The sequence below is a fragment of the Anser brachyrhynchus genome (genome assembly GCF_964034855.1).
Source record: "Anser brachyrhynchus genome assembly, chromosome: 8".
Lineage (NCBI taxonomy): Eukaryota > Metazoa > Chordata > Aves > Anseriformes > Anatidae > Anser > Anser brachyrhynchus.
The window spans coordinates 31,824,657-31,851,016 of record NC_137702.1 but is presented as its reverse complement, the minus strand read 5'-3'; the positions used below and the strand labels follow the sequence as shown (position 1 = coordinate 31,851,016).

The 26,360-nt window shown below is 38.8% G+C and overlaps 1 protein-coding gene across 3 annotated transcripts; it reads left to right on the top strand.

Moving 5' to 3' along the window:
- Window positions 1-981: 981 nt before the first annotated feature.
- Window positions 982-25,109, top strand: MTF2 (metal response element binding transcription factor 2). Of its 3 annotated transcripts, none has more exons than XM_080602910.1 (15): window positions 982-1,280; window positions 11,193-11,391; window positions 11,532-11,613; window positions 13,105-13,200; window positions 13,552-13,652; window positions 13,998-14,146; window positions 15,690-15,785; window positions 17,094-17,162; window positions 18,031-18,154; window positions 20,236-20,303; window positions 20,697-20,867; window positions 21,539-21,647; window positions 21,813-21,871; window positions 22,016-22,120; window positions 24,197-25,109. In XM_080602910.1, the coding sequence occupies exons 1-15, from the start codon at window positions 1,276-1,278 to the stop codon at window positions 24,549-24,551; spliced, it is 1,788 nt and encodes a 595-aa protein (XP_080459036.1). In that variant the 5' UTR covers window positions 982-1,275; the 3' UTR covers window positions 24,552-25,109. The 3 variants fall into 3 exon arrangements, with proteins under 3 accessions (XP_080459036.1, XP_080459037.1, XP_080459038.1); XM_080602911.1 differs by lacking the exon at window positions 982-1,280 and adding an exon at window positions 8,292-8,423; XM_080602912.1 differs by lacking the exons at window positions 982-1,280; window positions 11,193-11,391 and having other exon boundaries at window positions 11,538-11,644.
- The last annotated feature ends 1,251 nt before the right edge of the window (window positions 25,110-26,360 follow it).

The following is a 26,360-nucleotide window of genomic DNA, read 5'->3' as shown; positions in this document are numbered from 1 at the left end:
ATAAACACTGGTCCACAGGTGTTTCTCAGATTGAGTGCGATTTGCTTCCTGCAGGTGACCTTTAGCACCAGTGGTGCCCGGCTGCTGTGTGAGCCGCAGGGGCCTTGGTGTCGTGCAAGCCTGTTCTGTCCTCAGCCGCAGAGACCCTCGTGGTAACTGAGCAGTGGCCAGTCTGCTCCCTACAACTTGTATTTAAAGCAATTCCGACCAAGAAGAGATGCGGCCCATAGATGTTGTTTTACTTTGCTGCACCTAGGGGCTAGCCAGGAAAGCGGTACTCATGTGCCCTGCCAGGCTTCCCGCCCCGGAGGGCTGCCAGGCTGACCCGGCGTCTGCTCTCCACAGGCTCGTCCCGGGACAGGAGGCAGCGCTGGGACCCGAACCGTGTGAGGGAGCACAGGCGGGACGGGGTCGGGATCAGGAACCGGCCCTCCGCTGCACCGAGGTCAGCTCTGCCCTGCTCATTGCGGTAGCTGAGGGTCCGCTCCGGCAGGTATTTGCACTTCGGCACCGCTTACAGCTCTGAACGGCACCGAATAACCGCCCCTGGGGGACCGGGGCAGATTTCCTAGTGTGTGTCACCGCTGCAGCGGGCACCCGCCGCGCCGACCCCGGCTGAGCTTACACCGCTGGTAAGGGGCAGCCCGATAGCGGTGGAAGCGAGCAGAAACTGAAGCTGAGCCCGGCTCCTAAAATGGCAGCGTCCCGCCGTCAGGGCCGCGCTCCCGGCGGCACCCAGCGCGCCCGGGATCCCCGTCCCCGTGCGGTCGGCCCCGACCCCCGGCCAGGCGGGGAGCCCTCAGGTGCGGCGGGAACAATGGGCGGCGGCCGCGAGCGGAGGGCGGCGCGCGGCCCTACCCAGCGCCGCACCGAGCGCATGGATACACAGCGCGGCGCGCACGCCTAAAGTAGTCCGCCTTTGTTCCGCGGGAGGCAGCGGCTCGCCTCCACCTGTGTCCCTCCGCCGCCGCTCCGCACCGCCCCCTGGCCGACGAGCTGCCTGGCGGCGCGGGCGGGGCGGGGCGGGGCGGCGGCCCTTTGTGCTCCCACAATGCACCAGCGGCTCCTCCGCGGGAAACAAAAATGGCGAGGGGCTGCGCCGCGGCTGGGCTGGCCCTGAGGCGGCTCTGAGCCTTCCCCCGCCCTTCCGTCCGCCAGGGCCGCAGCTCGGGGGGGGTCCCGCCGCGCACCGAGGGCCCGGGCCGCCGGGGGGAGGCCGCTGCCGCGCTCGGCGATTTCCCTGTATGAGGCGGTTGGCACCACTGGGGGGACCGAATGAGGTGAGGGGGGAGGAGGAGGAAGGAGGGGCGGCGGGGGAGGGAAGGAAGCGAAGGAAGGGCTGGGAAGGGGGCGGCAGCTCGGGCCCCGCAGCGCCCCCCCGGCGCCCCCATCCCCGCCCCGAGGGCTGAGGGGGCCCGGGGAGTTCAGCGGGGCCGCAACAAAGGGAAGGGGGCGGCGGGCGGGGGCCTCGCACGGGCTGTGCTCTGTCTTTTTATTTTTTCCTCCCTCTCGGTCCGTGGGCATTGGCCGAAATGGCTACGTTCGCTCACGTGTGAAGGGAGCGACACAAAAGAGGCGGTGGCGGTGCTCGCTGGTAACTTCGGGTTGGTTTTTGCGGTGCCTCACCTCCAGCTCTGTCAGCAGCGCGGCCGGCAGGCTGAGCAGCGTGCCCTCCCAGCCCGTGAAACACGGCCCCCGGGCTGCCTCGGGGAGCTGCCCCGAGAACGCCTTGTCTCTGCTTCCCTGCTCGAGTGCCGTAGGGAGAAAGGGTCGGTGCTCCTGGTAGTCGGGGAGAACAATACGGCTCCGGGCGGCGGCGGGACAGCAGGGGCCGTCACCCCACAGAGCATCTGGGTGCTGCGTGCAGGAGGAGGCCTCGGCGTGCAAGGAAGGGCCTGCTGGGGAGGCAGTGTAGCGTTCTGCTTGCTCCGTGGGTTTCTGGTGGTTGGGCCCAGCTCGTTAATAAGAGGCCATACACAGTGATGGATAATCGCATGATTTTTTTTCCTGGTTTACAATGTAAGGGAACGTGATAAATGTCTTGTGTTTAAGCTGGCAAAAGCATGGAATAGTAAGAAAACAGGTTCCCTGATTTTTGTTGTCTATAATCAGGTTGCTAAAAGCTAACAACCTAATGTTTGTCCCTCTTCTGAGAGCTCAAATTACAAATCTATTGGAAGAAGAGAAAAAACGTAGTTAACAATAGTATTGGGAAAGAGGTTAATACACTTAGTTTCTTCTTAAGAGAAAAGAGAACAAGGGGGTACAAAGATTGAAAGTAAAATGTAAGAAAGTGAATAATAAAGTAGTGAGAGAGAAGGATGGCTCTTTGCAAGGAGCTACAAGCTAGTGAAATGTGCATCTACAGTGAGAGTTTAACAGTAATGCTTTCTGCAGTTAACTCACATTTTGTCAGTTATGTGAAAGACAATTCTTAGAGAAACTACATATGTACTCCAGGACGAATTCTTAAAAAGTGTCAGTTGGTTCTAAAAGTTGGCTTGGTATAGTTGGTTAGCAGTTGAGGTGTGTGTATAGATTCTAACTAGTTGAAGGTGATACATGTGGCTAGTTAGTATCAAGACTGAACTCAGATATGCTTGTTCTTCACTGCATTAGGAGATCAGGTGAAGTATGAGAAAAGCTGCTGTAACAAGTAGCCATAGTTCATTTGCTATTAGGCAGTGGGCATCTGTATTTCCTGGAGATAGGTGTGAATAAAGATAGTACCTGAGACACTTCAAGTTGCTTTAAAGCACGTTTTGCACAACTAACATGGGGAGTAGAGGAAGAAGTTTGTATGGAAGAAACAAGTAAGTGAAAGCCAGAATGAATTCTTAGTTTTTGATAGTACTTTTTGTGTGACTGCCTCTGAGCTTGCTGCAGTTGGTTTAACCTTTTTTACAGACCTTCCTTGCAGGAAATGGAGGGGATGTATCTTTGAGTAAAGCACAATAGGAGAAGAATTATAAAACCACAGGTATTGCTGGAAGGTCTCCGGGCAGGGTGATACCTGTTAGTGGAAGTACTGAAACCAGTTTAATTTGTACCTTAAACAACCTTCGTTTCAAGCTGATGGCTTCTTCCTAGAAGGTAGAATCTCTATTGTTGAGTGAAGTCGAGAGGCTTGATTTTCTATCAGAGATGATAACTAGTGATGAGTGTTCCTGTTGAGTCTGGGCATATTTTGTTCACTAAAATACCCGGGGATAATACTTTATTTTTTATGTTTTAGTTAGATTTATTTCTGAAAGGTTTCTTACAAGAACTGACTTTTATGAGTGCTCCATGGTAATAAATTTAAAATAAGTCTATCTTCATGAGTTTTGATCACCTGTGATTTTTTTTTTCCCTCCAGTGCAAGTCAGTGTGTTGTCTGTAATCTTTACAGCCTGGGTGCCTGCTCATTCTATGCTCCCTTAGGTGCACTGCTGGGCATGCTGTATTTGGATACTGTGGAAACCCAAAAGGCAGTTGTTATGTTCAAGGGGGGGCTAAGTATATGTTTAAGGGAAGATCTGATTTGAGAACCTGATACTCTTCTCTCCTTAATGCTACCTTCTTCCTCTTTTTGTGTATAAACACATGATCAGTCCCAAAACAAATGGCTTTTACAGAACAAATGGGGTGGTACAGGACTACCCCACCCGACCTCCCAAGGTACTACAATATGCAGGGAAATATGTTCTTCCTTAATGAAGACCTAAGGACTAATACTTTAACTTTACATGTCAAACAGAATTAAAATACCTCTAGTTGTTTCTTGAAGAAGGACTCGATCAAATAAAACCAAAATCAGAAATGTTTATGTTGTTATAGGGCCAGGCAGCTGCTGGGATAAATGCATTCTTCCTTTTCATGGTATGAATCGGTCCTATTAAGGAGAGTCATACTTCATAAGATCAGAAGATGATTTGGGTCATAAGGGATCTTGGGAAGTCCCCAGTTCTGCTTAGTGCATCTTCAGCCACCAGGCCAGGTTGTTCAACGACTTATCCAGTCAGCCCTTGAAAGCCTCCAGTGATGGAGGCCACACAATCTCCCTAGGCCTCTGTTTCACTGCTAAACTGTCTTTATGGGGGGAAAATTTCTCCCCTATATTCATCAGAACATCCTTCTTCCACTTACATACATGAAGTCTTGTCTTTCTGCCATGTGCTACTGTGAAGAGGCTAATTCCATCTTGCTGATCCTCTCATAGGCTGCTGTTAGGTCTCTCTGAAGCCATTTCTTCTGCAGGCCAAATAAGTCCAGCTCTTTCAGCCTCTTCTAACAGGCCAAGTGCTCCAGTCTTTGGTCGTCTTGGTAGCCCTACAGCAAACGCATGCTAGTTTTGTATCTTATTTTGCACTGGGAAACCCCAAATGCAATATCCTTCATGCTCTCAGAGTTCTGAGTAGAAGGGAACAGTCACTTCCCTTCAATCTTCTGGCCAAGCTTTGTTCTAGTGCTCAGTTCATGGACTCAGCTGCTCATCAGCTGAATTGGCTTATGCCTCTTCTAGTTCTTAGTACCACATTTTTGGAAAAAGGCAGAACTTAGTACTTTTATCAAATAATGTAACGGATATACTTTTGAAAGGACAGAAGTACTTTAAAAAAAAACTAGTGAAAAGATGTTCTGTCATTAGCATAAAATTATTGAAAGTGTCTAACCATACAGAGTAATTTGGAGTGAAAATCATAGCCAAAATGATGGTAAGTCTTCTTCAAATGATTAAAAAAAACACATTTGCCCTATTGGGATAGCAATGTAAGTAATGTATTGCATGGAAATCACTTCTGATGATGATGAATACTATTATGTTAAACCTGAGTAGTGCTGGGAAGTAAACAAGGTAAAATTTCTCATCTTGCTACCATGGAGCAGCTCATCTAGAAAGTGGGTGCCCTGAAACCTTCATGCCTGAATCTTCACGCTTTAAATGATACTTTAACCTCCCCACCCTTGATGGATTTGTTTAGCATGGCTTGCTTGCGTGGTCTTCCAATGGGCTTGCCGCACATGTTTAAATAAGAATGTGAACTTGACTCGTATGGAACTGTGGGACCAGATGGGCTGCTTTCAGGAGCATGCAGGTAACTGATGTTCTTGTGGAGCTGCTTTTTATCATCTGAGGTAGTGGAGAACAGAGATAGTCAGCGATGACTAGAGATAGCAAATGTTAAACCCATCTTCAGAACAGGCCAAAATGTCAACCCAGGAACCACAGGCTGGTTAGCCTCACTTGGGTTAGTGGAACAATTTTGAGAATGTTTTTCTTTTCCCACAACCATTGCTATTTGTTTTTCTAGGTTGAGGTATGCCCAGGTTAGATTCCGATTATCCTTTTTTCCTGCACATTAGTGATGTGGCTTAGGCTTTTCATCATACCAGAACATAAAATAGTGTGAAGGTAAGGTGCTAAAAGTACACCTTGTATGTGTTCTGTGACACAGCACGTTGGAAGTGGCTCCATGAATCAGTACAAAAGGACAGACTATGTTTAGACATGTATTGGAGCTTCTGCTTATAAGTATACCAACTTCCTAATATAATGTGTTTCTGTATGATTGGAACAGTGACTACTGCAACAAATTTGCCACTATCACAAGCGAAGTGAACTTCCTAGGTTTTTTGGATCAAACTGATTGTATGTTTGGATTCGGGGCAAGTGTGGGAAGTATCCTACTACATCTGTCTTTGCTCATGGCCCAGCAGAATCTTTTTGTTTGGGGGAAGGGGTTTCGCTGCCACAGCGAGTTAGTATTTTGGGTTGGAACTAGATCATCTTCAAGGTCCCTTCCAGCCAGAGCCATTCTATGATTCTAATATTGTTCAGCGTTAGATCTGATAAATGGGAGAGATGGTGCAAGGAAGGGAGAAGAAACATGCAGTTGCAAGCTAGCAGCTGCATTGGAAGCATGGCTTTGGACTTGGTTATGCAGTGTTGGGTAAATGAGCTAAGACTGTGGCTCCCAGAAGAGATTAATTCCCCTTTTCTGCCACCCTCTGGCTGTGAGGTCTTGCTGCTTACCTGCTGTTCACCTGTCTAGCCACCTTTGCGAGGTGCTTGAACTTGTTTAACGTATCAGAAAAATAATCCACAATAAGGGGGGAGAAAATGGATAGGAAGCTTATGGAGAAGTCAGCCTGTTATCCCAGAGCTGGTGGGAGGGGAGCAAGCTGCTGTGTTGGATCAGTCATACGAAACTGTACTGTTTGGTGTGTTCCCAGTCTTTGTTAGGCTCTCCCCTCTGCTCCCCCTCTGGTCCCTGTGAGATGCTAACTGTCCTGTGTTAAAGAGCAGAACAGACCACTGGCATTTTACAACCCTTATTCATAGCTGAGGGTGTGTTCCGTTTTTTTAAAGGTTAATGGAAGCATACATTTCATCTAATTCTAGACACAACAGTTGAAACTGAAAGGGTGAAGCTACTTCTGATCAGAACATAAAATTATTATCTCTATTATAAGAGAGGAAGGTCTAGTGAATGAACTTGTGTGATATCGCCTTTTCCAGTTTTGAGGCAGCTTTGGGATCTATGAGTTGTCTCAGTAGGATGCAGTGTGTATATACAAGTAAATATTAAAAATGTGTGCCATTTCCAGACTGAGTTCCTTCTAAACCTGCTGGACTATCTAAGCTTGGCTTCCCTTCAGTGTGGCTTGTATATACTGGGAATAAACAAATTATCTCCAGGTCCTCCTTCTGTAAGTTCTCAGTGAATTAAAAGTTTCTGTTAATGTTTTGGATGCTTAATTGCTAACAATGTTTTTGAATTGTTTTTCAAAACCTGGGCTCATAGGGTAGCGATCACCTCTAACCGTGAATGGTGAAGTATTTGTGTATCACGCAGTCCTTCTGAAACAAGCTTCTTGAAGTTGCCTGGGCTGTCAGCGAGATGCTCTGTGCTCAGTGGTATGCTCTGGCAGTGCCAGCTGAGGGAGTTCCTGTCCCAAGCTGCTTGTTTGCTTGTGCTCTCTTTTGCTGATAAACCATTCCGTGAAACTAACCAGTGAACTGCGCTGCCTGGAGAAACAACTGGAGAGTTCTTCCTAACAGCAGTGCTTCAGAGCAGCTGTTGAAACTGAAAAAGTACAGAAGTATGAGTGACCTACCCTGGTACTTGGAAACAAGAGGGTGAATGCTGCCATCCTCTTCCCATCTTTTCTCCCTGGCTTCCCTATGTCTTCTTATAGGGCTTTTGGGGAGAAATGGGAGTCAGAGGCGCTGCATGAACATTCACTTTCTAATGTCCAGTAAAGATACCTGGCAAGTTCTAATTTTCATTTTAGTAGATACAATGCTATGAATAGGGTGTCATGGTTCAGTCCGCTTACTGAACCAGATTTTTGGGTAGCTTACTTTCTGAGGGAATTTGCCATTCCAGTTGACAAAGAATGACAGTGACCTCCTCCTACTGCAGCATGTTACTGTAACTTAATTCATTAAGTAGATGAGTAGAAAGGCTTCTGCTTGTCTTGCTTGAGAATATGTATGGTTATGATCAAGACCCTGAGGTGAAAAAATGAGTGTTCTCAGTACTTCATGAGATTACCTTATGAAGGAATGGTCAAAGTGCATTTCCTATTTTGAAGCATATTTCAACATGCAGACTGAATTCCCCTACTAGTGAAGAATTGCATGGGTACGTAAGTACTTTCTTTGGACTTTAAGTGCTTGAATAAGAGTAGAGCCACAGCATATAAACAGTATTGAATAAAAGATATAAAGCTTAATACATGCTTAAGTTGGACATTCTGTATGACATGCAACATAGCTCAGTTGTGCAAGTTAAATGAGATAAAGTAAGTTTTTTATATTAGATGCATTTTTTGGGGCGGGGGAGAAGTAAGACATTGAACATTGTGCAGTGAGAAGTGCTAGAAGGGAAATCTTAAGATGGTGAGTAAATTGTTACTTAAATGTTACTGATTTTATTGGTAATCCTATAAATTGGTGGGAAGATGCTATGGAGGTAGCATTAGGGAAGACCTGAAAGCAAGTTCCTTAAAAATGTGGAACACTTACATTAATTCCTTGCCATTTTGAAATTGATCTAACTTGCATTTTCATTTAACATCCTATAAAAATTGATTTTAGTGGTTAGTGTAACTTTCTGGTAATGGTTTGTTAATTAAAATCAACCAGTTAAAACAGTGGCTGTTCCCACTTGATCTCCATTAAAACACTGAGGACATGTTTCACTGAGGAGGAATTTCTGATCCATGTGGAAAGCAACTGCTAAGCTTAACAGCAACTGTCAGCCTGTTTTCCAACTAACCCTGTTTTCTGTCTACACATCAAGTTACACCCGAAACTGCCTCAGCAGGAGCTACTTCATGAGCTGTTCGGTCATCGCTTCAGCAGTGCTGTCTCCCATAGAGCGGTCAGTGTGGACAGGGGAGAGGTGACTGCTTCATTGGCTCAGACCTTTGTGGTGTGTGAGTCAAGATCCTTCGGTGTTTGAAGCATCTATTGTGAATTTAGGCTGTTGTACAAGGCCATGTATAGACTCCTTGTAGAAGTGCTCTGTACTAGGAAATGATGCACTAGGCACTTAAGTTAGTCACTGAAGTTATACTTTGGAATTATGGGACAAATTTTTCTGTACTAAAGAAGTCTTCACAAGCATATGATCATTTCTTTTGTAAAACTCAAAATATTGTGCTTGTTGATTTGCTTTTTTAATTGGAAATCTGTACTAGATTATATATAATAAATGACCTGACTGTCTTTTTGCTTACTGTGTCCAAGATCTTTCAGACCCTTTTCATGTGCTGTTACAGAAGAGACACTGTTACTACTTTTCAGCCACTTTCTCTAGTCCTATAAATCAAACTGAATAAAAAGCTGGAAAGAACACCTTTGAATGTCTAGAAGAGTTGTTCTGTCAATACACGCATTAAACGGTTTCAAGGTACACTAGACTAGTCAATTTGCTTTGGGTGTTTTAGAATACCCACTGCATTGTATTGACCTAAATCAAGTTCATAGATGTGATGATGTAACTTGTAGTACCAGAATACTTTGATACTTCCTAATGATGATTCCTTCCCCCCCAAAAAAAAGCAGTTTTTGGTTCACAGCTATTTCTAGGTTGTTTTGAACTAACCTTGCCTAACCTTTGAACATTGCTTGCTTTATGCCAGCTTGGGCATTTATGTAGTCAGAGGAGTTGGGAGAACTGAGGTTTTAATCTTCAACCTCAGGTTACTGGCTGACTTCAGACACACTTGTTTCAGAGCCTGTTTGGTACTTGGGTATGTAAATGCTTGTACAGATACAAAGGAGAGAATAGAAGGTGGCAGCAACAAATGTTAAGGGCTGACAGCATGTTTCAAAGGCTTTTCCAAAAACTAAAGCTAATGCACAAGAGAAGGGTTAAAATCTTGCAGTGATGTACAGAAGATGGTGAGTTCAAATGATGAAGTACTTTAAGGATATGAGTTTATTCAGAACAATGCAGAAGGTGCCTGGCCAAACAGAAGAACAACCTACTGAATAGCTGGGTAGTGAAATGACAAGTGAAATCCAGTGCAAAGAGAACATACAATGGGGAGAGAAACAGTAAGCTCTGGACTGACTGCAGTTAGAAAGAGAACCTGGAGCGTCTAATAGTTTGAAAATTTTTATGCAATGCCTGATGGCACTGTTGGGGGGAAAGACTGCAAATGTTATTCTTAAGAAGTAAAATGACCCAGGCTAACAGGCTAAGCTACAGCAATTCTCTTGTTATAAACTTATATTTTGAATGCTGCCTGCATCCTGGCTTCTTTATCAGAGGCTGTAGTATCATAGAATCATATCCTAGAATGACATGAACTAGATGGTCTTTAAGGTTCCTTCTAATTCCAACCCCCTGCCATGGGCAGGGACACCTTCCACTAGATCAGGTTGCCCAGGGCCCCATCCAGCTTGGTCTTGAACACCTCCAGAGATGGAGCATCTGCAGCTTCTCTGGGCAGCCTCTTCTAGTGCCTCACCACCCTTGTAGTAAAGAATTTCCCCCAACCTCTAATATAAATCTCCCCTCTTTTAGTTTAACACCATTCCCCATTGTCCTGTCATTATCTGCCTGAGCAAAGAGTTGCTCTCCATCTTATTTTGAATAAGCCCCTGAAAGTATTGAAAAGCTGCAATAAGGTCAAGCCTTCTCCAGGCTGGACATCCCCAGCTTTCTCAGCCTGTCCCAATAGGAGAGGTGCTCCAGCCCTCTGATCATTGTTGTGGCTTTCTCTGGACCTGCTCTAACAGCTCCATGTCTTCCTTGTGCTGGGCTGAGGGCCCCAGACCTGGACGCAGCACTCCAAGTAGGGCCTCGCAAGGGCAGAGCAGAAGGGAACAGTCACCTCCCTTGACCAGCTGGCTGCTCCTCTTTTGGTGCAGTAGGACTTGGGAAAAGCAGTGCTAACATTAAATAGCTTTCACGTGGGAAGCAGCAGAACTTATATTGCAGAATCATGAGGGGGGAAAAAAGAAATGGTGATTCTAGTAATTGTATAAGTTTGATTTTATGTGTGAAGAAAGGCTAAAGGACCTCACTTTTCCTTTCTTATTCTAACGTAGAAGTAAACTGTTTTACATTAGAAATGTAACATGTGGAAGTCATTCCTGTGCTGGAAACCTCTACAGCTACGTTTAGTGGCAAAACACGTTACAGTACTGGGTGTATCTGAGTTAACTTAGACCTTGAGTTAGCATAATGCTCAACCTACTGTTCCCCCATACACCATGTCTTACTACCCTGAGTAGCTAACTGCTGTGCACCACATTAACTGTAGACTGATGCTCTCACTCCTGGGGTAGTAGAATTGTCTTAGGACCCTTTTAGTTTCCTTGGAATTCTAGAACTCTGATAGTGTCTACCGTGATTCATATTTGCAGAAGCAATCCTCCATTGAATGTTTTGATGTATTCTCTGATGCTTCTGGTACCCTTATGAAGAGATTGAGCAGAAAAGTTGTTTGAGTGTCCCCATCCCTATTTATGTTAGCGTCATAGAAGATTCTTCTTTTATACAAACTTGTCTCTTTCAAATTTGTGGAGTCTCTGCAACAGAGTCTGAAAATACGACCAGCTTCTTAGGTAACTGAAGTTCTGGAGGTAGCTAAGTGAATTCTATCGGTAAATCATTAATATCTAAAATAACAGTTTTCTTACTTTACTATAGTTTTGTTTACATTTTCTCTTGCTTCTCTTCTTTCAGAGACTCTACAGCGGTGGGTAATTCACTGGTCCATAAGCGGTCTCCTTTACGTCGAAGCCATAAGACCTCAGCATCCTTGACCAAGCTGTCATTACGTGATGGGCAGAAAGCCAAAAAGCCACTGTGTAAATTTGAAGAAGGTCAGGATGTCCTAGCTAGATGGTCAGATGGCTTGTTTTATCTTGGAACTATCAAAAAGGTAAACAGCTGTTTAACTTCAATAGAGTCTTACAGTATATGTTGGTTAAATAAGACAGCGTTATTGTTTCACGTACTTAAGATTAAATACTTCTACTTAGTCCTTTTACTCATGGCCTCCACTGTATTCATGTTTTTCAGATAAATAAACTGAAACAGAACTGCTTCATTATATTTGAAGACAGTTCCAAATCCTGGGTTCTCTGGAAGGACATACAAACAGGCAAGGACTTCAGTGAAGTGGTCATTGTTTGGTATTTTGTTTAGATTATTATATCTGTTAAAACGATTGTATTGTATGCTTGTTTCCTAAAGAGCAATATAGTTTTAATGTGACCCAGGGTCATGAATTACGCAAATTAAAAAACAAACAGAAAGCCTCACCTCTTTTCAAAAACTCTTTTCATCGAAGTTACTTTTTTGTTTGTTTGTTTTCCCATAACTATGTGCAGGAAGGGTAGAACACTTCTAAAAATAATCACGTTTGTGTTTATTTGGATGGGAATAGAGTATAATGCTGTCTTAACAGAAGACTCCAGGACCTCATTTACAGAGTTTGACTTCCTGTTGTTTTCAGTTGAAACAGCATAATGTAGAAAGAAACCAAAGACTGGAAGATCCTGCATTTGAATGGATTTTTCACGCTTAAAAATAGCACCATACTCTTTCACATAAGAAAGTATGGGGGTATTTAAGTATTGTAAAGAAATGTTCAATTATCAGGTGAGATGTCTGTTTTGTATTAACTTTGGTTTTTCAGATATTTTGGGACTAGCAAGTGCTTTAATAATCTAATGCTAGTAAAGCATGGATGAGAATTTCAGTGAGTTTCATCTGATTGTGTGAAAATCAGTTACTTTTACATGATGATGAAATAGTAATGGAAAGCTGATCTGTCTCCTGCTGATTCTTGATATTTAAACACTATTTGTGAAGAGGAAAAGCTTTGCATTCATAATAGCAAATGTTTTATTTCTGAGAAGATTTTAAATTTTTTTGTATGGCACTAATTTATGATCTTTGAGTCATTTATGGTAACAGTCAAATGTTAGTTCATGAGTATGATAACAAGTAGATTAAATAGCTTGTATTTTAATCCGTATTTTTACCCTGTTATGTGGTGTAACTGAAGCAAGATGTACTTTTTTTTTTCCAGTCTAAAAGCTAACATTTCTCTTAACCTCTACAGTTATTGTGTGCTTTTGTTTGCTTGCAGATATTTATAAGAAGTAATAACATGTTTCCTAAGTGTGTTGTAAATTTAAAATTTAAAGCACTTTGGGCAGATCTATTAAAAAGTCATGCACTAAATTGTGCATTTAGTATTTATAGGAAGATGCAAACTGCTTTGAATACAAAACATATCTGTCAATTGTCCAGATAGGATTTGTCGATGCATATTTTTCAGTCTGCTTTTATATTCTTTATTCAAATATTTAATTTTTGTTGTTTATATTGAGGAATCGTGGAATACATAGTCAATAGGCAATATATAGCCTATATCTATCCGGCAGCCTATGATAAGTGATGAAGATACTTAAAGTCTGTTCAGAATGTGTGAATTTATTTTTTGCTAGGGAGTTTGGCTCAATAGCAATCTGTTTCTACAATTCATGGATCTGTAACTCATTACCAAAAAAGCATATATGTGATGACAGTTCCAACTGCAGATGTAGTCTGGAGAGGGAAAAATCATACCTTTGTCTTTTTCTAGGAGCCACTGAAAGTGGGGAAATGGTCTGTACAATATGTCAGGAAGAGTATTCAGAAGCACCGAATGAAATGGTTATATGTGATAAATGTGGGCAAGGTAACTAGATTTTTTTTCCTATTTCCTGCATTTTAAAAGGCATTTGTTTCATGGAGGAGGATATTTACATGGCTATCACTGATTGCTCAACTAATCTTAAGTTTTGTAGCTCTTAGAGGCTATTAAAAATTCAGTGAATAATTATAATACATGTTAAAGTAACTAACACCTCTTCTGTAAGTAAAGCTACTTTTTTACTGAGAAAATTTAAAGGAGCATTTTGAATGTTACTGTTTTTTGATCAGAGTTTTGGCACTTGGCAAAGGATAATGTGTTATAGTTGGATTAAAATTATATGTAGTTATTTTTCTTTTGCCTTTTTTTTATGTTGGTTAATCACACTTAATATAGGTTATCATCAGCTGTGTCACACACCAAATATTGATTCCAGTGTGATTGATTCAGATGATAAATGGCTCTGTCGACAGTGTGTTTTTGCAACAACAACAAAGGTATGTTCCTAGAAAAAACTCTTCTTAATATTCCCAAATTGCTCGCATAACTTGTTTGAATTTGAAACCAGCAAATAATACAGCATTTTTTCAGCAACTTCTCTTGTTAACTTTGATCTGGATGAAAAAGTTTTGTATTTTGGGAATTAATCTTTATTTTAGAGATAGATGACATTCCTTTTTCATTTCATTTTTTGAAAATATGCTGGTATATTAAGGCATAAGGATAGGTGAAAGCACTTTATTTGATTATAGACAAACTTTTGTAACTTTCAAATTAAAGGATTTGAAAGTTTCAGGAATGTATGATTACTTTTGTAAACTAGTGTATTTATTTTGGCTCAGAGAGGTGGTGCGCTTAAGAAAGGACCAAATGCCAAAGCACTGCAAGTCATGAAACAAACATTACCATATAACGCAACAGACCTTGAATGGGACGCAGGCCATAAAACCAATGTCCAGCAGTGCTACTGCTATTGTGGAGGACCTGGAGAGTAAGTAAACAGATAACTATGCAAGCACTTTTCTCCATAATAAAGCTGCAAACTTTGACCCTGATCCTGTAGACTTTTACTTGTTACATTGGCTGTTTCTGTTGTATATAGGTATTAAAGTTGATGTGGAGTGGAATTTTTAATTACTCATACTGTTATTTTAAAAATATCTCCTGGGAAATATATTATTAATGTCTTTCATTGTCCCATTCAATTTGTTTTAATTTTGTCATGTGACAGAAAATAAAACAAGCCCCTTCTACAACAAACAGTAATATAATTTTGTTGCATTTCTATTGTTCTATGCTTGAGGTCAGATGGAGTTATTCCTGATCTTGCAGTTGTAGACAACGTTTTTCTGATGTTAACACACCTGTCATTAGTCAGAAATGTAAATGTATCTGGACATCAGTTTATTAAATACAGTTAGAATAAACAGCTGTATTTATTGTGAAGTTTTTTGGGTATTTTTTGAAAGACAAGCTTATAAAACATAACTTAAGTTTGTGTATATATAAACAGTGACACGCTGAAAAAAGGAGTATTTTGTTGCTTTTATTGTCTAGATTTGCACAGGTGCTACACTGTCTTTGTTCATGTGAGTAAAGTTATGTTGAATTGTTCCCTTACATCAGGGTCAGAATTAATATAAGGTAGGATACCAGGAGGTAGGATTCTGTCTGATTCTACTTCAACATGATGCCCTGTATTGTAGCTATTACCATAAGCGGCTGGCTCTTTTTTCTCTTAACGGCATTATAGAGTCCTTCCTTGGTTCTTCCGTTTCCAAGGAGTAAGGACATCTAAGCAGATAGAAATGAATACTGTGGTGACTGCATGGATTAGTGAATGAGTAAAGTAGCACTGAAGATTTGAAGTCAAGGCAAGTCAGAGTCCCACAAAGAAGTAAAGCTTTTGGGGTTGGAACTAGGTGATCTTTAACGTCCCTTCCAACCCGAGCCATTCTATGATTGATTTTGAGTTTATACTCACATAGCAGAACTTTGAGAATTTTGCAGACTTACAAAAATGTAACTTTCAAATTTGCATGGTTCATTTTCTCAAGGGAGAAGGTGGAAAAAGGCCAAAAAAAAAAAAAAAGAGCCTAAACTGGGGCTCAGTTTGAGGATTCAAATAGTTGAACTCTCAGAACAAATGTTTGTGACGTATGCGACTGTTGTTGCTTTAGAAAATGACGAGGAAGCTAATCCAGTATGTGAGAAGGCATTTAAATGTTAAATGGATTTCTTTAATTCTTATGATCAAGAATTAAAAGGTCAGAGGAAATTCAATTTTATTTTTTTTAAATAACTCAATTCTTTTTTTTTTTTAATTATTATTTAGGCCTCTTCTAGTCAGACTTTTCTACTAATGGTTCATTGTGAAACTGTGTTACTGAAACATTCATATTCATATTTCAGTAACACGGGTGACTTTTATAAATAGTGAAAGTTTGGGTCAGAAGATCCCTTGCTATTTAATTTAAATTGAAATGGTTCTTTGTTACATTTAACATGTCTTGTTTTTCTTTCTGTTGGTGAAGCTGGTATTTAAAGATGTTGCAGTGCTGCAAATGTAAGCAGTGGTTCCATGAGGCTTGCGTGCAGTGCCTCCAAAAGCCCATGCTTTTTGGTGATAGGTAAGAAACTTGAACTATACTTTACGGTTGTCTTTATTTAAAATGTGGAGGGAGTATGTCATAGGTGAGCTTTTATTAAGGCATCTGTAATACATCAGTATTTTCCAAAAGCATTGTGGTGAGTTTAACATAGAAGATTATAGAAAATAAAAGATGTGTTCAGGTGCCGAGAAAATGGACTTTGTCATCTCTGTTTAAAAAGGAAAAAAAGGAGGCAGAGAAGATGTAATCAATGGATAGTTGACTTTAAACTGTTATTGATTTGACTTTTTGTGGAGATCCATTATACAATAGGCTATTGGGAGATCAGAAGTGTTAAAGCAGAACACTTTAGTGGGCCTGTAGTCTAGATATGGGCTTTCAAGTTCTCACTGTCTAGGTGACTAATCTCACATATGCAATAGGCACTATGCTTTGATGTAGGCTGTCAGCGTGTGTGCTGTAGGGAAGACCTAGAAACAGTGTGAAAATCGACCATTAGTGGAACAGGGTAAATAAAATGTTTTTCCAACTGTTTCCCTTGTTCCATTGTCTGTAGTGCATCAGTGCTCCTGTCTCCATCCAGCTCGCCTGAGTAACACCAGCTCTTTTCCAGCTGAAAAGAAACTATTGAAACTATTGAAACTATTTGAAACTATTAGTACGGGAAACTGGAGAAACAGGAGGGATAGTTAGATGACAACTCTTTACATCCTCTGTTCATGTGTGATGAGTGGAGAAGAGCGCTTGTCTGTGCTTTCCTTTTAAAAGGAATTTGGAGTATTTGGAGCAGATAAGAGAGAGAATTTGAGAAAGTAATCAAGGAGCATCTCATTACGTTTTCTTCTACCCCTCAGTTGTACTGAAATGTTTGTGTGAGGGAACCAAACTAAGACCTAGGAAATGCTCCTTTGAACACATGCTTACCCTTTTGCACAGGCTTCTTCACTTGATTGAATGGAATGGGGACACTGGGGAACATCTTTACCAATATAGTCACAGGTTGAGGGAGCTAACTTTGAAGACATGGAGCATAAAATTTACAAAGTAGGGATAGCTGTGTCAGGTAGAAGACAGGGTGCATCGTAGAAGCTGATGGTGGTGGATGAAAGGACTATCAAATGCTGTATGGCTGGGTTTCTAGACTGCTTGCTTTTCATTTTTCCCCAATCCGTCTTAAAAAAAAAAAAGCAAGTGAAGAGTCTTGTCAAGAACGATGAGGTGGTAGCTCATAATAAGTAATATGTTAAAATATTTTTTTTGTGTGTGCTTCTATACAGACACCTACCACCTAGTCACACGTATATATACATGTGTATATATTTTTAGGTTTTATACGTTCATTTGCTCAGTTTGCAGTTCTGGACCAGAATACCTCAAGCGTTTACCCTTGAGATGGTAAGTGAAAGTTTAAAACAAACCAGGAAGGTGAGTTGTGTACATAGTGTGCTTTTTTTGGTTTTGTTTGTTTTTTGTTTTTTTGTCTCATTAAAAAAAAAAAAAAAAGGAAATTCACGTGCTGTCTTGAGTTGTTGTTTCCTGGGTTGTTCTTGTATGAACCGGAACAGTTTTCCTTTCAAAGTGTATGCATAAATGCATGCACATATTTGCAATTGCGTTCACTTAGGATTTATTCCTGGAATTTTTCAGTAAATTTGCAAATAAATACTTGTTTGTGTATGTGAAGTTTGAGATACCTAAACAAAAGTCCTTTTTGCAGGTTTAGAGTCTTGTTGTTAGATGAGCCAAAGGTACAGAGTACAATAGTAAGCATCTTGACACATTTTATAGTAGTTTCCCTGATGAGATTTAATATCTAGTTCTAGTTTAATATCTAGTATCTAAGTTCTAGTTTGAAGTCTTTTAACTGTAGCTTGTATTAGAAATAATATCCAGTTTAATGGATATATATGCTAACAAATATAAGGTGGAAATGACCTTGTTAAATGTTAATTCATGATAATACTTGTATAAATTTAGAATTATTTAAATGTAATGTGGTTTAAACCAGTTTTGGAGTTTAAAAGAACATCATGAGAATGAGGTGAGGCAGAAATGAAAGTACAATTCAAAGCTGAAGCAGTCACATTGGGAAGAAAAAGGGTAGGAGATTTCATAATGTTGTTTCCTGGACTGAGCGTTTTAAGTTATGCTTTGTGTTTGTCTAACTGTATTGTGCTAATCTTTTCTCCTAAATTATTTCAAAGAAAAGCAGTTGGGGAAAACCTTTTGTGTTGTTTTTGATTCAAATATTTCTGAATTCTAGGGTAGATATAGCACATCTATGCCTTTACAACCTAAGTGTTATTCATAAGAAGAAATACTTTGATTCGGAGCTTGAACTCATGGCATACATTAATGAAAACTGGGATAGATTGCATCCTGGTGAGGTAAGTAGTTAGAATACTTTTTCCCCCCCCCCCCTCACTCCTGAGTCCTGAAAGTCAGTGGGAGTTTAGGGACCTATGAACTGCTTTATGGAGCATATTAAATCTATTATTACCATAAAATCTGGTAATTCAAATGATGAGAAGATCATGTTCAATTTCCTTGCAAAAATTGGATGTTCAAGTAGTGTATGTTTTTCTGAGCTATGGAATTTCTAAAGTGACCCACTGAACTATTACTTTGTTGTTTGTATGGCAACTTTATTTTTATACTCAACTGTTTATTCTGTGGCATACATGTTTTACTTTTCTTTTCTTTTGTAACTGTCTCATAGTTCTTCGATATTTTCATGTGTGCAGACCAGAAAATGTAGAAAATATAGAACTGAATGCAGAGTATATTTAGCATGAAGTCTCTTAGGTGTAAAATCTGACAAATTATTATAAAGAAACATTTATTCTTTCCTCCCTCTTCCAAGCACGAGTGGTCAGTTCATCTGCCAGTCTAAAGACTTCGATCTTTTCCATCCATTTGACTCACTAAACAGTTATCTTACGGGAGGGGAGATTGAAAATTAGAAAACTCACCTCTTTAAGTGGTACTTTTAATTTCTTAACCAATGCTTCTATACCTCCATTGAAACTTCAGTCACAAGGCTACATTTTTTGATGGACTAGATTTTGAGTAACTGTGTAAAAGCTGTAAGGAAATCTTCAAGACTGTTTATGCTGATAATCTTCTAAATATCTCTCATGAAGTTGGGAAAAATTGTATCCTGAAAAATTTGAGGCAAGTTTTTTTGTTAATCTGGTTTCTTTATTGAGCAAAAATTAGTTGCAGAAAGAATAACATATACAGTACTGATGGTATGAGTTTTCTAACAGTGACAAGCTAAGAATATTACAAAAATGACATATTTCTCTAGCTGGTTAGAGTTGAATAAGAGATAAAGCTTTTTATTATTGATAAGCTAGGATTAATTGGTGGAATTATGAGAGCTCTGAAGTCAGTATTTTTATCATGTTACTACTTATGATACAATAAAAATATTGCAATTTTCTATAGCTAAGTGCTGCAGAGTTGCAAGACCTGTGGATAGCAGTGGATTGTACTGAATGCATATGGTAAAGATGCCTAAAAGCAGTTGTTACTTTGTGAAAAATCGGTCAAATTTCTCCCCTAACTTTGGTAGTCAAGTAGAATGACTGTGAATCTTTCCCTCTTGCCCTAAATTATATTAAAAGATTGTTGTGCGTTTTTGAGTTTATATTTAGCTTTTAGAAATGCTAAATGGGTTGAATGTGCTAGCTCTTCTGTTTGGTCACCATTTTATTCTTTAGAAAGTGTCTGAGGGCTTTTTTTTGAGCTGCAGGTGTTGTACAGTCTCCTGTAGTATCCATACTGAAAGTGAAACTTTATCAACTGTTCATCAGTTCTATAATTGAAGATAAATTAACTGCAGATCCAGTTGGGTATAAATTCTGGAGCATTTTGTCATGACAGCTGAAAATATGGTAGCTTCATGGCTACTTTAAAAAATAGCTGTCTAAATACAAAAATAATCTTGTAAACTCTATTACATGAATGTTATGTCCACTTTATAGTCACCAGTGCAGGCAAAAAATGGGAATTAGGTCCAGTAGCAGGATTTTGGTTAAAATAAACAACAATAAAATAGTTAAGTTTTTGTGCCAATGTAGTTGTACTCTGCTTGCAATCTCAATTAGTTTGGAAATACTTAATGCTACTGAGGAACTCTTGTTAGCAGCCTTGGGAGGGCAGACTAGTATTACATTCTTTGAGTATACCAAAATACATTTAAGAGATGTTTTTCTTGTAATTCTTAAAAGTAAAAGGTAAATTATTTGGCCTGGGCTTAATTCTAATATAAATTCTGTGGATGTGAACTACAGAATGTATGGGGTAATGGGCTAATACCCTTTTGGGGTTAGGCAGTTTCCACAACTAATACCTTATAAATGTACTTCACATCCAAATCTATAATTTTAGTGACTCAAAGTAACTGGAATCTTTCTATTACTGAAGAATTCGTCAGGTTAAATGATTTCTTAATACTTCACAGCTGGCAGATACACCAAAATCTGAAAGATATGAGCATGTACTGGAGGCATTAAATGATTACAAGACCATGTAAGTTGTTGGTATTTTTTGTTCTAAACGTTTGCAGTTTTATTGTTTGTAGTTTTCAGTCTCCTTTGCTCAGTCAACCTGATAATCACTCTGGCTGTGGATAATACTGACATATTGAATACTGTTTCTATTTCAAACTATAACATCCCATTCCTATTTGAGTGGAACACAGATTATGAGAAAGTTTTTAATTTCCATCCTCTTCTGAATTCTCATTCTGTATTTCAGACTGAGGATTGCAGTAGAGGAAGAGGGTGAATAAAATAGCATTAGGATGAGTATTACTATTTTACCATAGATTTGTTTTGCATGAACATATATATGTATTTGCATAATTTTTAATGTTGTTTTCCTTGGAGTCAGAATTCTAACAATTAACTTAAAATCATCTAGGTTTATGTCTGGAAAAGAAATAAAGAAAAAGAAGCATTTGTTTGGCTTGAGAATTCGTGTTCCTCCTGTGCCACCAAATGCTGCTTTAAAGGCTGAGAAAGAACCGGAAGGAACTTCTCATGAGTTCAAAATTAAAGGCAGAAAATCATCTAAACCAATTCCTGATGTGAGGTAAAATAATCCAAAGGTTTTAGCAATGTTATGGTAAACTGGAACTACTTGCAGTATATTTTGGTACCTATAAAAAAGTCCTTTTCATTGTTTAATGTACATTTATTTAAATAACTGTAAAGGTGGACTGCTATTTGTACACTTTGCAAATATTTTAAGTTTTAAATTGATTTAGCTGTATATTCTCCTTTAAGGTGATTATGAGAACAAGGTCTTCAAGATTATTAGTTTTCTATTATGATCCTTCTGAAAAAACTTGATATTTAGCAGTAAGAACAATACAAAGTATCTCATCTTTGCTGCCACTGGGGAGACAGTATCTCTTGCCTTTCTGGTGCGTTTATGCAATGATATTAACTGGATTTTTCAACAGAAAGTATGATGTGAAGCTGTATCTTATATCAGTATATCTCTTTTACCAAGTGTGATCATAAGAGTAAACGACATTTAACACGTGTCCATTCCTCTTCAACATTAGGGAATCCGTAATGTCACTAGAAAGATCTTGTATCCGTTGTATTATTCTAGAGACAAAATGTGTGGCTTTTACATGACAATTTTGGTTCACCAAAAGTTTATTTAGCACAATGTTTATTCATTGTCAAAGGAAAACATTTATTCACTGAAAACTATCTTCAATAATACAGAACAAAATATAAATTTTCTTCTAGGGAATTAAGTAATGGTATAGAAAGAAAGGGGAAAAAAAAATCAGTAGGTCGTCCACCTGGTCCCTATACAAGAAAAATGATTCACAAAACTCCAGAGTCGTCTCCTCTGGTAAGGTTTTGGATATATTTCTTTTCTTTTGCTGTAACTGGATTATAATTTTTGAAGAAAAATATAACCAGTTAATCTAAATTGTGATATCCTTCCCCATTTACCCTCAAACAAAACTGATAAGCTATTCAAACTTAATCTGAAATACTTTGTTTTTTTCCTTAGGATAACGAACCAGTTCCAGTGATAGAGAACCCAGCCTTGGAATTACCCTGCTCTGTTGGGTAAATTTAAAAACAAAACAAAACAAAAACCTCTGTAAAGCTATTCTAACAACATGTCATTTATTTGTTTGCTTCTGAAATGTCAGCTGAGTTTTTAATATAAGATTATTTTCATTACATGGCAACCCTTATCTTGCATACCAGGAGATCTGATGGAACTGCACATTCATCCAATACCTCAGATGTGGAATCCACAGGTGCTGCCAGTATGAAAGAAACTACCTCATCTAGCATTTCCAGACATTATAGGTAATTGTACAATTACTCTATCTGCTATAACGATTAAGAGATTTAATATATTCATTTTTAAAAAAGACTTTCAGAAGGAAATCTTCAGGGGAATGTTCAGGGGAACAGAAAGCAAGCGGTTCAGCAGTAGTTCACCTTTGATAAACAGAAGTTGTGGAAATAGTACAAGAGGTATCTTGCCAAAGCATAATGTTTAATGTTCTAAGTCTGGCTTCTTGAAAAGCAAGGTTGTGTTATGCTTTCAGTGAGTTTTGAACCTTCTGGCTAACTTTGACTAAATCTGAGCCAGGTAGTTCCAAAGAGATTGCATTTTAACAAGCTTCAAGAAGATGCTTGCTTGGATGAGAGAGAAACCTAGAATAGCAACTCACTTGTAGTAAGGCAGGCAATTTTCTAATCATCTGTATTCTAGACACTTCCAGTGCTGTGTGGCTCTTCTTTTCTGTCTTGTCTTTAATTGAAGTTTTGGCAAAGCAAAGCTAGAAGGTAAGGTGGGAGATTGAAAAAAGTTGTGAGGCAGTTATAGTAGCTGTGAAATAGAGATAAGGATATTTTGGAACTGGTCGGAGAAGGACTGAGGATATTACAAAGGGACCTAACACTGAGGAAGTGGGAATTCACAGGGATTTGGTATAATGAGCTACTGAGATGCAGAGCTATAAATTGGCTGGGGGAATCTAAAGAAATAAGACAAAAAACTTTCTTCACAACACAGGTGTTTTTTGTACTAACTGCTGTTCTTTGGTAATGTAAAATGCATACTTAAATTACTTTTACAGAAAAGAAGTCAACTCCACAAACACTTTCTGAGCTTAATTTTCTAATAATGGTCAGAAAAGAACAGATATGTACCCCAGATTAATTTTAGCAGTTTTTGTTTTGGTAGGTTTCTGTACTCATGTAAAAGAACAGTAAGTATGCTGCAATTTTTTACAGTCTAATAGAGCATGAAGTATTTTTGGCACAGTCTTCATAAATAACTATGACCCACATTTATGACAATAAATTGCTACTTGAATTTTACTCTCTCGTGGTACATGATTCCTCAGTCTGTGTATTTGGTGGATGGATCCTCAGTCTATATTTTCTCCTGTCTTTCTGGTTCATGCTATTAAGTCCTTTCATAGGGATCTTTGTGTGCATTATTGCTACAAATAATCTGTCTTCAAAAACTCTTCTGCCTTACAGAATGCTGAAACAATTACGTAAAGACTTAAGTCACGTTCTTGTATTTTTGCAGTTCATTCCATTTTTTTTTATGTTAAAAATATGCCCTTTTTTCCTCATGATGTTACGTAACAGACTTGAACATCAAAGTAAGCGTACTGTTTAATTTAGGACTTGTTTTAGAATATGGAAATTCTAGATGTAGGTTTTTACATAAGGTTTTATATGTTGGATAATTAATATTTGGATGATGGTTTATTCTTGGATAATGCCAGAAGCTCCTGTTTTCACTACCAGATAACAAATCTGTGTGAGTTTTCAATATACATATTTTCCTGGCCAAATACAACAAATCTTTGGAATGTCAAATGTGTACTATAAGAAATAGTCATGTAAAATAGATTTTTCAATTATTCATTCACATGTCCAAGTTTTAATTTGCTGAGATATATTCAGCTTGGGAAAAAAAGTATGCATATATTCCTTCTTCTGCTTACGGCCATCTAGTCCCAAACTCTTATAGTACAGCTTTTTTTTGTAATTGAGTGTGATACCTGTGTGAGAAAGCTGTATTTTTAATTTATAAATCTCAGCACATTTGGGGCAGATTCCTGTGAAGAAATTTGTTTTCATTTGGGATTCATCTGTATCAAAATACTTTCTTACCATAGCTAGGCATAAGCTAGTATCATTAGTTAAATTTGTACAATTTTTCTTATGTAAATCTTTGGCAAATGCCATGTTGGTCATCACCTAACTAGTCATCATTACGTATAGATAACAACTACTATTATCACTGAAAGAATAGAGCAAAAGTTGTGATTTGAATTGTGCGGGAATAACTGATGATAAAAGATACATTTTGAATGTTTTTTTCTTAGAGTTAATGCTGGTGTATTTTTTTAATAGTTTATCTGACTCAAGAAAAAGGACTCGTACAGGAAGAACTTGGCCTGCTGCAATACCACATTTGAGAAGAAGAGGTCGCTTTCCACGAAAAGCACTCCAGACTCAAAATTCAGAAATTGTAAAAGATGATGAGAGCAAGGAAGATTACCAGTATGATGAACTCAATACAGAGATACTTAATAACTTAGCAGATCAGGAGTTACAGCTCAATCATCTAAAGAACTCAATTACTAGTTATTTTGGTGCAGCAGGTAGAATAGCTTGTGGTGAAAAATACCGTGTGTTGGCTCGTCGGGTGACACTTGATGGAAAGGTGCAGTATCTTGTGGAGTGGGAAGGAGCAACTGCATCCTGACTGTAGGACTGAACATTATGTTCACTGCACTGTCATCTGTAAGTACAGTTCATAACGCAGAGCCACGAGAGAAGCGTGTCTTTAAATGTTTCTAAAAACAAAACAAAAAACCAATTTAGCCTTAACATGTAATTGTTATCATTACAGCTCTTGTGATAAAGACTTATCTTTTTAAAATCTGATCTGAAACTTAAATTTTTTAATCTGAACATTGTTAGATTGTTTTAGGTTGGGATATTTTGGGTTACAATTGCTTAAAAATGTGCATGGTGTTTAAAAAAAAAAAAAAAAAGACATTTTCTAGAGAACATTCCATGGATACAGTTATTGTGATTTAGAGAAAATATTATGTAGATAGCACAAATCTTTGAAAAATTTTGGTTTGTTTTCTTACCCAAATGTTTGCAGAAATGTATTTCTATTTCAATACTTTCTAGATTTCATAAGTGCAGTGTATATAATGCCTACTGAAGACTGTAAAATACTGAAGTTTTCTTTCAAACAAAGTGTAAAAAAAAAAGGAAAAAAAATATATTGAGCCTGTAAATTGCTCTGTGACCAGACTTCATTGTCTTCTTAATATATTCTTTTGTGTGTGTGTGTGTGCGCGTGTGTGTGTATATACATATGTATATATGCACACACTTCCGTGTGTGTGTATATATATGTGTGATTGTGACCTATGCAATACAAATTATGGGATTGGTCAGCTTCTGAGTATACATCCCATAATTCTTTTTTCAGGAATAGTTGCCAGTATTTACACAGCAGCATTTCTTCTCAGGCTTATTGGGTGCTGTTGCTTTCTGTGTACTAAGGAAAAGTGTCAAACCAATGCAGCATGTTCTGGCAATGGGTGCAGTCATTTATGTTCATATGTCCTAGGTAATATATTCCATTATTTTTCATGTGACTTAACTATTAAAACCAATGCAGGATTTGAACATTTTAACTCTACTAAAAATAACATTTTTAAAGTTATTGTGGCACCTTGATTGTAACTTTTGTGTCCCAGTTATAAACTAAGTTGACAGGAAACGCACACAAGATTCCTACATACCTGTAGTTCGCAGTCATGTTTTGATAAAGGTAGTATGAACAAAGTGTGTTATTGCACAGGGTCAACAAACAGTGTGTTGCAATTTGAAGTAACATTACTGGTTTTATTACAACATTACCTCTTTTGTTTTTATAAAATGTACCGAGTTTTAAATTGATAAGTTTATTTTACTTGTTTAAAAAAAAAGTCAGTCTCTTGCCAGTATTAAATGTTTTTTCTTTGTATGCTACTTTTAAAGGGGGGGGGTTAGCCAAAGAGTAAACAGAAGAATATTTTTACTTTGGTGGTTATTCACTGTACTACATAAGGCATCTTTTCTTCTATGATTACAGTTTACCACCAAAATAAAATTATGTAACAAATGACAGTGTGGTTTAAAATGTACTGCCTGAGTTAGTGCTTATTTATTCCATTACTTGATTATTTGATTCTTTTTCTGCTCATCTTGAACATCTTGAAAAGGTGATCTATTTTTTTCCCTGTCACCTTATAGCCAAAGGAAGCAGAGAAAGGTTTTTATCCTGTGCTTGGGTTATGGCTGGCTGGGTAATATTAGCTTTATAAAAAATTGCTAATTAAAAATTGCCACGTCTGTTTACCTTCACTAAAATGTTTTTTTTTTTCCTCACACCCTCAGCTATTAATTTAATGTTGCCTTGGCTATAGCTGCAATATTTTGATAACACAGCAACTTCATGTTAACTTTTTGAATGTTTATATCTTGGGATAATGCAAAATGTAAAGCCTTT

Excerpts from the sequence above, each read along its gene's own strand:
- MTF2 (XM_080602910.1), top strand. Across the intron at positions 11,614-13,104 it reads CTGGAAGGACATACAAACAG|GAGCCACTGAAAGTGGGGAA; the intron begins GCAAGGACTTCA and ends GTCTTTTTCTAG. Across the intron at positions 15,786-17,093 it reads CCCATGCTTTTTGGTGATAG|GTTTTATACGTTCATTTGCT; the intron begins GTAAGAAACTTG and ends ATATATTTTTAG.